Source organism: Pipistrellus hanaki (genome assembly GCF_964339955.1).
Source record: "Pipistrellus hanaki genome assembly, chromosome: 12".
NCBI classification, from domain to species: Eukaryota; Metazoa; Chordata; class Mammalia; order Chiroptera; family Vespertilionidae; genus Pipistrellus; species Pipistrellus hanaki.
Window position 1 is genome coordinate 49716398 of NC_140514.1, and position 17094 is coordinate 49733491.

Sequence of the window (17094 nt, forward strand, 5' to 3'; positions counted from 1 at the left end):
GGAGATTTTACAAAATTCTTACAGTTGCCAGGAACAAGACCACTAGTCCTGGCTCAGGGGAAGCTGGCAGGTGAGCAGTGCGCCTGGGAACGTCCTTGGTGATGCAGAGGGGGCTGGGGGCATCGGCCACATGCCCCTTCTCTTCCAGAGGCATCTGCAGTGCCACCCTAAGTGCTGTGCCCTCCCCGTGGTGGTTGCTGCCGGCCCATCTTCCAGTCCTGCATCCCTGTGTCCCTGTGTCCCTGCACTTTGGCTCCATTGGCTGTGGCCCTAGCGAGGAAGCACGCTGTGGAAACATGGCCCCTGGGATGTGGGGGGAGGACTCCCGCAGGAGGAACTGTGGCGGAGTAGGCGGCGTGCCCGGGCAGCTCAGACTTTCATTTCCTTTACTTCCTTGTCCGTCCCCAGGAAGAGCTGTCTGAGGACGTCGGCCAGGACGGCAGCCATGTTCAGATTCCTGTTCGGGCCCACAATGCCACGTGCACCGTGAGGATCGCCGCCGTCACCACAGGAGGGGTCGGGCCTTTCAGTGTCCCCGTGAAAATATTCGTCCCCGCACACGGTGAGAGCCGGGCTCCGTCAGCTGCTGGAGCAGGCCATCCAGGCCACACGGGCTGCCAGCTGTGGGAGGGACAGCTGGGTTAAGGCTGAAACGTGGAGGCCAATTTGCCATGGTAATGAAAAGCGATAGGATCACACCTCAGCATGAGACGCCTCCCACTAGCGTGACTACGAATGGTTCTAACTTACCAGGAGAATCAGTCCGCTCAGGGTGTGAGTTGGTTTCCTGCATGTCGTGAAATGAGATGTGCCGACTGAATGTTGGCAAGGCAGCGTGACTGACCCTTCGCTCTCTAGAGCTGGTAGTTGCTTTTGCTGTTTTAATCAGTGCTGCTTGTCCCATTGTTGCCCATTCAGGCCTGAGGCAGCGTCATGATCACTCAGTCCACAACATGCAGGGTTTCTTGCAGAAGCCGCCCTCAGACAGCCCTGCAATCTGGCTTCTGCATGTTGTTGGAATGTTCTTTGGCAAGGTGTCACCGTGTACCCCAAGTGGCCCAAACACTGTGCTTACTTCTGAAGATGAGGGGAGCCAGCTTTGTGCTGACTGTGTCTGGCCCTGGGTTGTTTGATGTAAAACTGACGTCATCAACTCCGTGCACAGGCCTCTGTGTCAGTGACCTGTGTGTTTACAAGTCCTTGCCTGCACAGCTTTTGTACTCATAGCAAATGGGACTTGTGAGCAGGCTGGTGAGTCCCCAGGGGTCTCCTCCAGTGACCCTCTCACAGACTCTCCCTTACGTGCAGAATTGGAGCCATTTATCAGGTCTGGCAGCCCATAGCTCTGCACCTGGGACCATTAGTGACTGGTGATGGGGACGCCAGGCTTATCAGCCTGGTAGAAATTCAGAGTCAACAAGATTCCGATTCTAAATGCACAGGTTAAAAAGTCAGAATTTGCCCTAACCGGTTTGGCTCAGTGGATAGAGCATCAGCCTGCAGACTGAAAGGTCCCGGGTTTGATTCCGGTCAAGGGCATGTACCTGGGTTGTGGGCACATCTCCAGTGGGAGGTATGCAGGAGGCAGCTAATCAGTGTTTCTAACTCTATCTCCCTTCCTCTCTGTAAAAATCAATAAAATATATTTTTTTTAAAAAAAGTCATACTTGAAGCCCTGGCCATTGTTTCTCAGTGGTTAGAAAACCAGCTCAAGCACCGAAGGATCATGGGTTCGATTCCTTATCAGGGGCACATACCTGGGTTGCAGGTTTGCTCCCTGCCTCCAATGGGGCGTCTGTGGGAGGCACCTGGTTGATGTGTCTCTGTTGCATCAATGTTTCTCTCTCTCTCTACCTCTTTCCCTCCCTTCTTTTCTTCCACTCTCTCTGAAGAATAATGGAAAAAATACCCTCAGGTGAGGATTAACAACAAAAAGTCAGAATTATAAAAAGCTTTGCTATATTGGCAGTCCTCGCTTTGCACAATTCCAATATGCATACATTTCAGTTACCATTGTTCAGTGAAATAACTCCGTTCCTTAACAATATGGTTCAAATGTGAGTCACCATCGTATATTAACTGTGAAACCTGCATAACACACACACTTCGCTGCCGGCTCTTCAGTGTACAAATCCACATAAGTAACAGGCTCAAGTGACCACAACCGGTGTGCTACTTCTCAGAGTCTGTTCTCTGCTGGCCACTGTGCTTGCATTATTCAATTCACTCACATTCAAGACATATCACCATGCTGCCCCCTTCTCTGAGTGACAAACCCAAGTGACATGAAAGAGATACGTGAAAGAGAGTTGCGAACAAAGATGAAAGTGTAGAAAAGAAAGGAAAAATGAGTGGCAGTGAAATTTGAGTTAAACGTGTGTGCAATTATGGAAGAAAGAGCTCACAGATTCTAGATCCACAGCCAGGGACGCAGAGGAGGTGAGCTTGCCCACATGGATGAAGAGATCGTACCCAAAAGGAGGGAGATGTTCCAGACAGAGGTACCCTGGCAAAGGCCTTCACACGAAGGAACTCTGAGATGGACTGGACAGCCTTGGAAGCACAAAGGATAAGTTGTCAGAAGCAGATCCAAACTTAGAATGGAGCGCAACAATGCACAGGCACAGAAAGTAGATTCTGTCCACGTCACCAGTTACACACCAGAAGGAGGCCAGCTGTCCACACCACTCTTGATAAGTGTTTACAAAGAAATAATCGTGCCTAATTCTTCACGTTTCCAGTGTGTTAGTTACAGTGAATGTTAATTTGACCATTTTCCCTCCCATATGCCTTTGTTGCTGGCGTGGTTACCATTGATGCCTGAGACCTACACAGTCTCAGGACTGCCTGTGTTTGTGGGTGATGGAAACGCGAGGGACTGGTTCTATAGCTTATGATTACCTGCTCTTCCCCACTACAAACCAGTGTTTCCTGTGTGTTTCTGATCCCGAGAGGCATTCTGAATTGCTTCCATTGATTTGTTTTTACCAGGTTGGGTAGATCTGGCCCCCTCATCGGCTCCAACACCTGGCAGTACAGACCCCGTGCTCATCGTCCTCGGCTGCTTCTGCGGATTTATTCTGATTGGGCTGGTTTTGTATGTTCCTCTGGCCATCAGAAAAAGAGTCCAGGAGACGCGGTTTGGGTAAGTGTCCCAGTTGAAACATGTTTTGTTTGGCTCTGGCCTGTGTTGCTCCATAGTTAGAGCACCAGCCTATGTCCCAAAGGGTTGTGGGTTGGATTCTCAGTTAAGGGCATGTTCGATCACCAGCCCTGGTTGGGTGCATTTGGGAGGCAACCAATCAATGTGCCGCTCTCACATCGATGCTTCTCTCTCACTCTCTCCCTCCTTCCCTTCCACTTTCTCTAAGATATCAATGAGAAAAATATCCTCGGGTGGTATAAATAGCAATAAAGAAATGTTCTGTTCAGAGGTGTCGGTGAGATAGATGGTTACGCTAAGGGACAGTGTCTGTCCTGCCAACCTGCTCCTTGGTGTTCGAACTGCAAGCCCTGCCTGTGCTCACTCTGGGCGGACATCCTCACTGAGGCCAGCACTACAGAGGCAGCCCGGTGGGGTCTGTGCCGAGAAAACCATCAACAGGCCTTCGCTGCTCAAACTCAGTTGCTGTTAAATGAGCACTTTTATTAGAAGCCTTTGAACTGACCCTGATTATGAACAAAAATAAAACAGAATATGTATGTACAAATAAAAATGTGAGAAGAGCCCTAACCTATTTGGCTCAGTGGATAGAGCGTCAGCCTGTGGACTGAAGGGTCCCAGGTTTGATTCCAGTCATGGGCATGTACCTTGGTTGAGGGCACAACCCCAGTAGGGGCATTCATCACTATCACTGAGGAAACAGTATTAATTGATATAGAAGGATACATAGCCTGGCCAGCATGACTCAACCATGAACCAGGAGCTTGTGGTTTGATTCCCAGTCAGGGCACATCCCTGGGTTGCAGGCTCGATCCCCAGTGTGGGGCGTGCAGGAGAAGCCGATCAATCTCTCTCATCGTTGATGTTTCTATCTCTCCCTCTCTGTTCCTCTGTGAAATCAATAAAAAAAATATTTTTAAAAAAGGATGCAGAGATATATTTTCTTAGATCACCTCAAACGTAGGCTCAGTAAAGACAGAACCTCTGAGATGATGTCCAGAGCTCCTGGCGGTGCTGAGCTCCAGGGGCCCGAGGGGGGCCCCTAGGTGTGCAGCTGAGGGACACTGGAGGGGTGGGCGCAGAAGCAGAGGCTGCTGCTTTGCCTTCTGAGACTTAGCCAGGCATTTAGGAAGAGCACATAGCAGTGTTGCCCTTCCCAGTCTTTGGATGTTCAGTACCTTTTTGCTTCCTCCGAAGTCTCCCCTAGGCACCCTCTTTTCTTGCTTTTCTTTAGGAGGAAATATTTTCTAGGACATGACATGTTGTAAAAATACTTTTATTCTGGTTTTAAAATGCATGAGGGACAAAGTGCTGGAATGAGACCCCCACTCACAACAGCATGAAAACTATCACCTTCTTAGGAATAGACCCAACAGATGTGCAAGAACTTTGTGGAAAACGTTAGTAGATTTTACCAATAACGTGGAAGAAAAATAAGTGGGGAAGTGTGTACCATGCTCATGGATGAGAGGGCTGTTTTGTTGGAGAGATCGTTTTTTCTCAAATCAACCATAATTTCTATATAATCATCTTGTCAATTCCTGCAGGGTTGTTGATAAGTGGCAAGCTGATTTTAAAAAGCACTTTGAGAGTAAAAGGAGCAGGGACAGCCGAGGCAGTCGGGTCAGCCCCTGCTGTTGCTATAGCCCAGGGTGGGGAACCCTGTTTTTGCCAAGGTTCATTTGGATATTTATAACATCATTAGAGGGCCATACAAAATTATCAACTTGAAAATTAGCCTGCTGCATTTGGTCAAACATTTAATTAACTCACCCCTAAGGCCTTGGCAGGGCCAGACCAAATAAATGATTTCATGGGCCTTATACGGCCAGGCGTTCCCCACCCCTGCATAGCCTGAGATGTCTGTTTCGTTCACCAGGAATGCCTTCACAGGCGAGGATGTGGAGCTGGTGGTCAATTACACAGCAAAGAAGTCCTTCAGTCGGCGAGCCATCGAACTCACCTGTAAGTTGACTTCCATTTCTCTTTGTCGGCAAAAGTTAAAAATGGTTAAGAGCAAAGAGGGAACAACAGATTCATTGACAGATTTCTCACAAAAGCCAGAGGCATCCAAGGATCGATGTTGTTACCCTGCAAGATGTATTCAGCAAGCGGCAGGTAGGGAGTCAGACGTGACCCTGTGCCTCCTTGCTGGAAATATGGGTGAAGGCGATGAGGTGACAGCCTCCAAATGCCTTGCCAAGTGGTAGGAGATGTGGCTAGAGGTCCAGGATTTAAAGGAAGCATCAGAACACCTGGCCTGCTCAGAGCTTGTGATTTCCTGGCCCCCAACTCAGAACGATTTGCTGACGGCCTTGGTATCAATTTTATGCTTTGCTGAATCAGAGTGGGCGTTCTTCTCGTTGAACAGGGTGGGTAAACACATAGTTCTGTATTCTCGAATAGTTCCAGAAATAGTGTAGAAAGTGTTATAGGCATCTCTCACTGACACCAGAGAGGTGTTACCAGCCAGGACAGCCCCGAGCCCGTGAGAGAGGGCTGTCCTCAATCTTGATCCTTGTCTTCTCATATAAATGAATCAGCATTGTGAACAGCCAATTTAGAAAAAGAAGAAAAGGAAAAGAAAAAACAACTTATTAAAGCAAGTAAAGCATGCATCTTTATTGCATAACGCAGAAACAAAGCAAGCAAACCTATCCACCTGGCTTATGAAGCACAGACGCTCTCAGCTATTCTGAAGAGCGGTTGGATGGGGGTCTGAGGGCTTATGTACCTCCCTGTCTTTAGGTCTCAGAGTCCCTCTGCTGACTAGTTTGGTACAGATTAATTCTCAAGGTACCTTTTTTTTTACTCTGTTGTGGCCTTCCCAGAATTCATGAGAAGCACTTGGCAACTTTGCCTTGCCAAGCCTGAGACTGCTGGCTTCTCTGCTTAGGGGGCAGAACAGCCCTTTTTTCCTTTTGCTTTCCCCTCCCTTTCTGCACGCTCTCCTTAGGAAGGTTTTTAACCATTTGCTCTGTGTCCTTGGCTGGGGAGGATAATGGCTGGTTAGTTATAAGCTGGCTGCAAACTGCCCGGCACTGCTAGGCCTTGTTCTAACTTTCCTGTGTCAGTTTCCCTATTCCTCCTGCCCTGAATCCTGTAACAAAAGTATATGCAAAGACTTTCAAATTTAAGCTTCTGGATGTTTTCTAAACAAAATAACAGCCAAATATAAGAATGAAGGTATACAGGTCGCTGTGAAATAAAAACTCGTGTGATATAGAATGATACAATTTCCTTCCTTTTCTAATCTAGAAGTTTGACTTTTAGATGTTACTATATTTCTTAAATGTTTTTATTGACTTTTGAGAGGAGAAAGAGAGAGAGAGAGAGAGAGAGAGAGAGAGAGGAAGAAACATCGATTGGTTTGCCTCCTGCGTGGGCTTGATCCTCGAGCTCACAACCCAGACCTGTGCCCTGACAGGGAATTGAACTGTGACCTCCTGGTTCATGGGTCAACCCAACACTCAACCACTGAGCCACAGCAGCTGGGCAGATGTTCTTACATTTTAAAAAATTCTTAATTTACACCAACTTTTTTTCTATATTGAAGGACCATTTGAGTAATTTTTTTTTTTTACCAAGAGCTTAAAATGTCCAGATTGTCCGCATGGCTTTTTGTTGTTGTTTTGTTTTTAATATATATATTTTATTTCAAAGAGAAAGGGAGAGGAAGGGAGACAAACATTAATGATGAGAAAGAATCATTGATCAGCTGCCTCCTGCATGCCCCGCACTGGGGATCGAGCCTGCTACCCGCACATGTGCTCTGTCAGGAGGGAATCGAACTGTGACCTCCTGGTTCATAGGTCAACATTCAACCACTGAGCAACACCGGCAGAGCTGTTGTTTTCTTCCACAGCCTTGCTCACTGCCTTTCTGGGGCACAAACGGGGTCATTTGCCCAGTAGTCATTGAATGGGTCTCCCTCCCCTGGTTAATGGCTCTCACTGCTGACACTTCCTGTCAGTGCTGCACCTTATCACAGAAGGTCTTGCTCTCCAGTCCTCCCCCAGGTACTGAGCTTCGCACTGTCCATGTCAGTGTGATGAGGCTCAGATGCCACGGCACTTGGGCTCTGTGTTTCCTGGGTTTCTGTGCCTCCTTCCCTGACAGGGAGGAAGGGAAGTGCCCCGGGCTCCTTTGTGACCTGTCCGCAGGGTAAAACAGTGAATAGTCCACTAGGAAATACCTACCGACTTCTCTTCCTCACTTCAAGTCAGGAGTGAACCTCCCAGTGGGAATCTGACTGCCAGTTGCTGATCCTGCACATGGGAAGGAGAAATGTGGTTGTGATGTTTAGGCATTTTCAGGATTCATCTTGCCTGAAGGATTCATTTTATTTGCTGTAATCATAGTAGAATTAAGTGTGATATTTTATTACTGGCATTTGGGGGAGAAGAGCCATGGAGTATAAAATGGAAAAAGTATTTAACTATTTTGTGGGCTTTATGTGTAATTTTAATTATATTCCAATGAAGGGAAGCGCACTGACAGCCATCTGTCCCCTGTCACTTCCTTCCCAGTAAGCAGCTTGGGAGTCAGCGAGGAGCTGCAGCGAAAGCTGGAAGATGTTATGATTGACAGGAACCTACTAACTCTTGGAAAAATTCTGGGTGAAGGTAAACAGTTTAATCCTTTTAAAATATGGAATAAGAAAATAAGCAGTTCACAGTAATTTTTTTAAATGTGTATTTGTTAAATAGAATACCATTTTGTGACTTTAAATTATAATACAAAGAGTTCTATTTTATTATTTAAAACTAGAAGCCTGGTGCACAAATTCGTGTATGGGTGGGTTCTGGTTGGCCTGCCCCAACAGGGTTGGGGGGCAGTTGGGGGTGGGGTAAGCCTGGGGAAGGGGCCAGGGGCAGTTAGCCCGCCGGCCCCACCCCCTGGTTGAACTCCCAGTCGAGAGAACAATTTGCATATTAGCCTTTTATTATTTAGGATGAAAAAGTGAACAGTAATTTTTGAAACTAAGATTGGGCATATGGATGGGGCTCTATAGTGCCTAGCACACACAGTAGGCCTTGAAAATATGAACTCCCTTCCTCCATTGAAAAGCATGTAATTCACTGGTTGGCTTCCTATATCATTTAAATTCATTCCTCAAGATTCTGGCACCTTCTTGGTTAAATAGGGACAAGGGTGAAAATCCATATTTAATCTGTCAACCTGATATTCTGATGTTAGGATGAATGATGATGGTGTTCAGAGTTTCTACTTGATGAATTTCGAAAACATTTCCCATGTTGTCCTGTAATAAAGTGACGACCTGAGCAAAGTCCCAGCCAGCCGAGGTGCTGACAAGCGGGAGGGCAGTGCCCAGGGTTTCCAGTGTGGAGGGCCCGGCAGCTCTGCCTGCTGCGGTGTCTTGGTCCTCTCTGGCTCTGTGGTCAGGAGAGATTTTGCACAAAGTCCACATAGGTGTTGTTTTGCTTCACAGGAGAGTTTGGGTCCGTCATGGAAGGAAGTCTTAGTCAGCAAGATGGGACTTCTGAGAAAGTGGCCGTGAAGACCATGAAACGTGAGTTATCTGTCACCTACGAACCCATTCTAGGTGTGGGCAGCTGCTTCGGCGTCTGGTGCTCCATGAGGCCAGGGTGGCGTTCAGAGGCCGTGATCTGGGTCACGGATGGCTCAGGATGCCATCCAGAGCGCTGCCTGGGCACAGAGGGACCGTTTCTGTGATGAGCTCTTCACACCTGCCCCAGGTCCTCCACATGTCTCACCACCCTAAACTCGCCTGTGCGCCCCTTCTTTATCTCCCGCCCGGCCCCTGACAACCATCGTGTGTTTACTGTGGCCACGGTTTTGTCTTTTCCTGATTTTACTTTGAGAGAACAAAGTTGCTGCGGCCCCTGCCCTTCAAGGAGCATGTTAATTGTGCCTGAGGTTTCCCATCTCTTCTTCCAGTGGACAACTTTTCCCAGCGAGAGATCGAGGAGTTCCTCAGTGAGGCCGCGTGCATGAAAGACTTCAGCCACCCCAACGTCATCGGACTGCTCGGTACTTAGGCAGGCAGGCCTGGGGGCCGGGGGGCTCGGCGCACCCACCCTGCACCAACGGGGAGCCTGGTGTGACCCACAGAGACTGGCGCCCCAGGGTCTCTTCACCCAAAGGCTTCTCCTCACCGTTCCCATGGGGGGAGGCTAATAGTAAAAGTGGGTAAAAATGGGACGTGATTTCATGTCAGAATTTGGCGTTTAGCACCGTTTCTCTAAAAATCACCAAACGGGGAGATCGGGTTCCAGGGGTTGCCGTGTCGGTGACCCTGCTCCGAGAGGGAGAGCAGCCTGAGAATAACAATGTTCCGACGACTTATTTTTGCTGCCCTGCAATCTGATACATGCTAAGCTCCTTGGGGAGCTTTCCAAGTGTCTTGGACACTCAAGGGAGATGTGAAAACTAATCTTTGGATATAATATTGTGTCAAAGAAGTGAGTGTTACTCGTTTGCAGCCATCGGCCTCAGCAGACGGAGAACAATGGTCCTTTGTGATCGCACCAAAATGTGCACCCGCTCTGCCAGCGCCGTGTCAGGTGACAGGCTCTCCTTCTAGAATTCCACGGAAAATGGGCTGCAGCTTTTCCTGTGAAAACTGTTAGAATTTAGGGATGTGGATTCTACCTCAGAGCACTTTGCGTAGCTGAAGCATTTGGCTTCAGTGCACGTCTTCCTACGATTAAGTGTCTCACTCTCACATGAGACGAGTCTGCTTCTTGAATTCTGATGCGGTCCCTGCCCCTCACTTGGAATCAATGTAACGAAAACTCCCCAGGTCTCTGCAGGGCTCTGCCTGTTATAGGCTAGTTTTTGAGCGCTCTCATCATGCAAAGGCTGGCCCTAACCTGAAAGAAAAACATACTGAGAGGTGGACCCAGCGTGCATTCTGTATTCTTGAACTCGGTTATGAGTTACGAGCGTTTGTTTTTTTAACTGTTCACTGGGGCACACGTGGTTTCAATTTGGCCCAGGCTCCTGCCTGCTTTTTCCGGTCACTGCTAACAAGGGCTCTTTGTAAGGAACTCTGCTCTTAATTTCAGGTGTTTGTATAGAAATGGGCTCCCAAGGCACCCCGAAGCCCATGGTGATCTTACCCTTCATGAAATACGGGGACCTACATACCTACTTACTCTATTCCCGACTGGAGACAGGATCAAAGGTAATGAATTACCCGTAGCATTGCCTCTGGACGCTTGACAAGGCCTGGACACTCTCAGCGTCCAACCTTGAATATAAAGGAGGGAACGCAAGGACATGAGCCTTTGTTTGGTGCTCCCTGTGCACCCCGGGGGTTGAAATGGGGTGTCCATCTTCCCAGCAGGCCTCCCCGGGTCCTGCTATTCCTGTTCATGGGGGGAGGAAGCCAGCTGGGAGCACATACTTGTGCCCCTCACAGTGGAGCGGGGGGGGGGGGGGGGGGCGCGGGGGGAGACTTGTGATGTCAGAGTGGCCTCTTTCTTTTGAAGTTGCCTCTCTAGCTTGTTCACTCTGAAATCCCTGGGTGCAGGACCTGTCTCAGTTTTCAGAGGGAAGGTGCCCTGAACTGTTTTTCGGAGACACTGAGCATGAACTTACTCGACCCATCTTTCTTTTTTGTTCTGTTAACCCTCACCCCAGGATATTTCTTCCATTGATTTTTAGAGAGAGTAGAACAGGGGTGGGGGAAAGACGGTTGGAGAGGAAGAGAGAAAGAGAAATACCTATATAAGAGAGATACATTGATTGCTTGCCTCCTACACATGCCCCGACCAGGGAAAGGGATTGAACCCACAACCCAGGTATGTGTCCTTGACCATGAATCGAACCCATGACCCTTCAGTGTGGGGCTGACTCTCTAATCACTGAGCACCACTGGCCAGGGTCCAATTTTCTTTCTATTCTTGGAAACAGAAATCATGTTGGTTGCTGTAGCTTTATTGTAAATCTTAAAATCGGGTAGCGTGATTCCTCCAGATTTATTCTACTTTCCAGAATTGTTTTTAGCTTTTCTAGTTATGTTGCCCTTCCATATAATTTTAGAATCAGCTTGTTTATGACAAGAGAAGCCCGTACACAGCATTTTACTAACTAATGAATAGTTTCTATTTGCAAAAATACAGTGTTGGAAAGTAACTCCCATGTACACTTTCGCAGCCATAGGTAATGCTGGGAGTCACAAAATGCAGAGAGAAGCTGGGACATCAAGCTTTCATTCAGGGCTTTGCTGTCTGTTCAGTCAGTTGGGGGAATAAACACGTCTGTTCTGCTAGTGCGGCAGGACTAGGACTCGGTTACGTAATGTGCTCCTCTGTCAGGGCCTTCGTGCTGTCTGTCCTCACCCTCCCCGCCGTGAACACAGGCTCTCATTTCCTTTGTTTAGATCTTCAGCGTCTTTCATTTTGTACTTGTCAGGGTATAAGTTTTGTACTTCTTTTGCAAAATTGTTCCTAAGCATTTTATTTTTTATTCTTTTGTAGATAAAGTTGTTTTCTTAATTTCATTTTCAGAAAGAGTGTTCATTTCTAGTGTATGGAACTACACTGATTTTTGTAGTTCCATACACTAGTGTCCTGTAACTTAGTTGAACTCATTTATTAGTCCTACCACACAATTGTCTTTTCTTAAAATAAGTTTTTACTTATTTTTTTTTTCTTTAGAGCAAGAGGAAGGGAGTGAGAGAAACATCCATTAGTTGCTTTCTGCACACACCCTGACTGGACATTGAATCCGAAACCTGGGCATGTGCCCTGACTGAGAATAGAACCGGTAACCGCTCAATGCACCGGACAATGCTCAACAAACTGAGCCACACTGGCAAGGCCCACACAATTATCTTTTAAATAACTTTGGTCACAGTTTGCAAGAATTAAATCATTGTTCAAGGAGAAAATAACACAGATGAATAGTACCTGATGCTCGTTATGCCTCCATGAATGTTAGCAGACTTGCTATTTCTTATACCCAAATCCTTTTCTGGAAATTAGCATCCAGAAAATTAAAGCCCCAGGTATACAGAACACAGCATGGGACTTTCCTCCCTGGTCTGTTTACGCCCTCTTTAACAAGTCCATTATGTAAAGGTACAGCATAATTAAAGCACTTTATTGTATTATATATACAATGTGTGGCCGACACGCGTCTTGGCACTAAAAATCCAGGGCTTTGTTCTCACCACGTTGGAAAACCCGTGCCAGACAGAATGAGTCGTGACAAACCCATTGCGCTGGGGAGAGGGTGTAGTGGATGGACCTGCTTGTGGTGGCCGGGAAGTCCCTCTGCTTTCACTCACTCGCAGTGTCTGCAGAGAGCGCCACTTCGGTGGTCAGCCTCAGAATCAGCTCCAGCCCGGGTGGTCTCCAACACAGCAGCTCGCGTGCTGTCACGCCTGGAGAAAACACCAGGCTGCTGACAGCACACGAAACAAAAAGGAAAATTCCTGTGATAAGGGCCCAAGACCATCCTAATTTCTCTCTAAAAGAAAACCATCTTTTCAAGACATTTCAGACGGATAGCAGATGTGGGTGCACAATTGGACAGCTACTTTAAAGTGGGCTTTTTGCCTCAAAACATTAGAACCCCCCACCCTCAAAAGCCAGATTCCCCCCTTCCTCTGTGTGGCATGGGTGCTTGGTCCCACTGGCACTCAGGACACGGAGGATCTCATGACATAGGGGCCATATTATTCACTGTCAGTACTTTCAAACATGGAGAGAAGTAAATGTGATATCTGCCAAACAGGTGTAGAGTTTGTTTGTTTTCATTCCTTTTTTAAAATCTTATTTGTGCTATTAGTGATACAGAAATGTGTGTCTCATGGCCACACATTTCAGAGATAAAAATTCTATTTTCCCCCAGACGGAGATTACGTGCAGATTTCCTTGTAAAAAAAATAATAATCATCTTTCTTCTTGCTTTGTCTCCCAGCACATTCCCGTGCAGACGCTGGTGAAGTTCATGGTGGACATTGCCCAGGGGATGGAGTATCTGAGCAACAGGAATTTCCTTCATCGAGACTTAGCTGCTCGAAACTGCATGTAAGGGTCTGGGTGTGCCCTGGGCCGTTGGACTTCATGGTGTTGGTGTTTGTGGTGGGGACACAGTGGGTGGCCGGTCACTGTCACAGTAAGAGGAGAGAGAGCTCTGGAGGTGGAATTCCTGTGTCTCTGATGCATGACTGGGTTTGTGTCCGTGATTTTCAGTCCCTCCAAAACTTCCTCCTGTGACTCTTTTTATTTTCACACTCTCACGCCCCAGGAGGGCTAGGTAAGACCTTTGTGATCCCTGTTCATTGCCATCAGCCGGCTTTGGGCCCAGTTACATGTAAGTCAGCTAATCATGCAGACAGTCATGGAAACCATAACGGTCTTTCCCTGCACCCTCACGATGCTGCCTCGTGAAGACGCCCTGTTCCGTGGACACGCCGACCGGAGCAGCAAGGACAGACTAGAACTTGGAGCTCAAGGTCCCCCCACGTCTTCGTGCTGCAGCACCAGACCCAGTGTCTGCGGTAGATCTTGAAGACAGTAACTGTGTCTTGACTTAAGTTCACAGTTGCAGGAAGAGAGAAGGTTCCTTAAATGTGTTGCTTTTATTTACTTTTCTTGCCTGGAGAAGTGACAGTGGTGCCTGCCCTCACTCCTCCTAACCAGTGCTCTCCTCCTGCCCTCACTCCTCCTAACCAGTGCTCCCCTCCCCAACTCCCTCCCACTTTCACCTCATTTTTGAAAACCCAGAAGGGTCTTGTTTTTGTTTTTTAACTTAAACAATTTTTCTACCACAGAGGGAGACCTCTGAAAATCGTTTTTTCCCCCATCAATGTTTCCTTAATGCTTTTCCTATCAAGAAAAGGGACCAGCAGTCGGTTTGCCCGGAACTTTCCCAGGACAAGGCATGTCCAGTTTTAAAAGTCAGTGTCGGGCAAACAGGGACAGGTCATCATGCTACCTCCAGACCCCTCATTTCTACTCTTCCTTCTCCTTTTTGTCTAGGATCTGTTTTTATAGGATGAGCTATCAATGTGATTGTACAACTTTAATTGTCTGAGTTACTCAAGTACTACCTGGCTGTCTCTGTGGGGATCCTGGGTCCCCCTCTTGCAGGATGTACTTGCCCGCCTCCCCCAGGCTGCAGGGAGGCTCCCTTGGACCACAGAGCCGGTGCTGCATCCAGACGTCAGGCATAAAGGCCGCTGGGACACTCGCTGAGGGACCAGAGGCCCCGGGTTTGAGCTGAGCTCCCTCTCTGCCTGTGCAGCTCCCCTGTTCCCTCCTGGTGCACCGATCCTTGTGCACAGAGGGCCTGGCTGGGTCAGATTCCCACACAGACAAGCAGGGTGCAGAGTTCTCTCTCTGCTGCTCCCCCTCACGTGCCCTGCCGTTGTTCCCCAAGCAGGTGGGGCCTGTTTCTCTGGGCCACTTCTTGTGCGTGTGACGCAGGCCTGTGCTTCAAGGTTTTATTGTGACGGACCTAAGGACTCAAACTCCTCTCTGCAGGCTGCGCGATGACATGACGGTATGTGTCGCGGACTTTGGCCTCTCCAAGAAGATTTACAGCGGAGATTACTACCGCCAAGGCCGCATTGCTAAGATGCCTGTGAAGTGGATCGCCATCGAGAGCCTTGCGGACCGAGTCTACACCAGTAAAAGCGACGTGGTGAGTATAGCTTTACTGGGGACCTTGTGTCTTGCAGAGGAAGCGTGCTGAACGAAGTGACTTAGCTGGTGTTGCCAGACATTTCACTGATAAACTGAGGGCCGGCAGTGTGCTCGCATCTCTCTTATTTATTGCTAAGCACCCTCATTCAGGTGCAGCTCCAGGTTCTGGTGAAGGCTCCTGACGTTCAAAAGATCTGTCTTTGCACAGGCCCTTAATTTATTCCCGTTTTCCTCTGTGACCCTATTGTGACTTATTGCCCACAACTAAGCTATTTCATATTCATATTAAATTCAGCAAGTTCATTCAGTGGCTCTATGGGACCAACATGAATTACAAAAAGTGCTGTGTGGCTACGCCCTCAACCAGAGACGAGGAGAGAAAACACTTGACAACAGTGGGACTGAGCATCGACTCGGCAGGAGGCCTTGGCTGCCCTGGTCAGATTTCCCGTAACAGCGTTAGCAGCAAGTGGGCACCGTGACGTTCCAGCCACGTTACTGCCATGTTGGGAGAGCAGCGTGTCCCAGTCATAATTGTCAGCTTTGTGCACGGTCATCAGGGCTCTAAGGAAATGACCTTTCCCAATGAAAAAGTCCATTCAGGCTTTCTGAAAAGACTCAGATCTTACTTCTGGTTGCTTTGTTCTCAGTGGGCATTTGGCGTGACCATGTGGGAAATTGCAACTCGGGGGATGACGCCCTACCCCGGAGTCCAGAACCATGAGATGTACGACTATCTGCTCCACGGCCACAGACTGAAGCAGCCGGAGGACTGCCTGGACGAACTGTGAGTGAGCCGCTGGATATGGCCAGGCACCCTGCGTGGGCCGGGCAGTGGGTCTGCAAAGACCTAGGGACGGGGGTACTTTTAGCCAGGATGCGTGTGCAGACGTGGCACGTCCAGGCCAAAGCCTTTCCTGGTGTGAGAGGTGGTGTGTGCACATGTTCTGCAGGTCTGCAGGCACCCCTGGGAAATGCGTTCTAGATAAATGGGTCAACTTTACTGCATATGAGGTACCTGGTCACCTGCCCTCTTGTGCTGCCGTCATCCTTCTCTTCCTGTTCAGCATTTCAGACAGACAAATCGCAGTAATATCCTAAGTCAGGAAATTTAGAAAACTCAGCCTGTGGCTCTGAGGTCAGGCTGGTCATCAGAATTTCGTGGGGGGATAGTCTAGCAGCACGATTCCTCAGCCCCATGCCTGGACGCTGAGGTTGTTGGAACAAAGTGGGCCAGAAGTGCATGTCTTAAGACACTGTGCGACCAGGTGCTCCGCCCGGCCTGAGAGCCCCAGCTCAGCCTGCACAGCCCGCGTGGGACAGGCCCCTCCTCTCTAGGGTGGGCGGTATGGGGAGAGGCCTGGGCCTCTGAGTCACTGAGGCCAGGTGCGGCCTCCACCTACCCACAGGGGAGGCCATCGCAGCTGACTGGATTTGTGTGCCTCATCATCAGCCGCAGATAAAGTCCAGTCGCGTTTTCTTCAGAGCTGTTGGGAGGGCTGAGGAAAGTGTGTGGAGCGCTCAGCCTGCAGGAGGCACAGAGCAAGTGTCACATTTTGATGCCGATTTGTAATGAAACATCACACACAGTGACCTGCCCAAACACCTTGCTGACCTTCTTCAGCTGACTTCCTGTGGCACTGCCTCTACCTTCCTAGTGTCGAGTCTCTTCCCCACATAACAGGGGTTACCCACATTGTCTCGGTATTCAGCAAGATTTCAGGGCCTTGGGCCTGCACGGGCTCGGGCTTGGGAGTGGGTGGGACCCCCCACTGTGTCACACACACCCACTGTGGCCTTGCTTCCTCACGTAGGGGAGGGCTAGGTTAGAGGGCATGCCGGCTCCCCTATCTCGTCCAAGCCAAACAGAAAACTCTTATTTTTTTCAACAGAAGAAAATCAAATTGTAATGCGTGTCCATGGAGAATTCACATAAGCAGGAAAATCCCCAGAAGGAACCTTGATTGACCAGAGCCGCAGGTTGTTTGGTCGTGGTGGCTGTTGTGGTTATAGATTACAATATTAAGAACAGAAACAAAAAATGTTAAGCCCTTTAACAACATTGTGAAATTCTAATGCAATTAGATCTGGGGTTTCATGGTGGTTTTTAAAAGAGCCACGTGAATGAAATGTTTGCTTCTAGAAAGGAGGAACCGTTTGAGCCACACAGTGTTGAATGAGGAGTTTTGTGGCTCTTTCCCTCTTGGCTTCCGTCTTGTGCCACAAGCAGTTGGTCTTTGCAGTGATTACCTAAGGTCTTAGCAAGGTCTGAGCTGTGTCACACTG

The 17094-nt window shown here is 48.5% G+C and overlaps 1 protein-coding gene across 1 annotated transcript in view; it reads left to right on the forward strand.

The window, feature by feature from the left end:
- Nucleotides 1-17094, forward strand: part of MERTK (MER proto-oncogene, tyrosine kinase) — a 104643-nt gene that overhangs the window by 80860 nt on the left and 6689 nt on the right. Inside the window, exons 9-18 of the mRNA XM_084900216.1 lie at nt 409-562; nt 2992-3145; nt 5043-5128; nt 7693-7788; nt 8616-8696; nt 9086-9178; nt 10216-10334; nt 13079-13188; nt 14647-14806; nt 15459-15595. Of these exons, the coding sequence (XP_084756342.1) occupies nt 409-562; nt 2992-3145; nt 5043-5128; nt 7693-7788; nt 8616-8696; nt 9086-9178; nt 10216-10334; nt 13079-13188; nt 14647-14806; nt 15459-15595 (1190 nt within the window). The remainder of the gene's footprint in view (nt 1-408; nt 563-2991; nt 3146-5042; nt 5129-7692; nt 7789-8615; nt 8697-9085; nt 9179-10215; nt 10335-13078; nt 13189-14646; nt 14807-15458; nt 15596-17094) is intronic.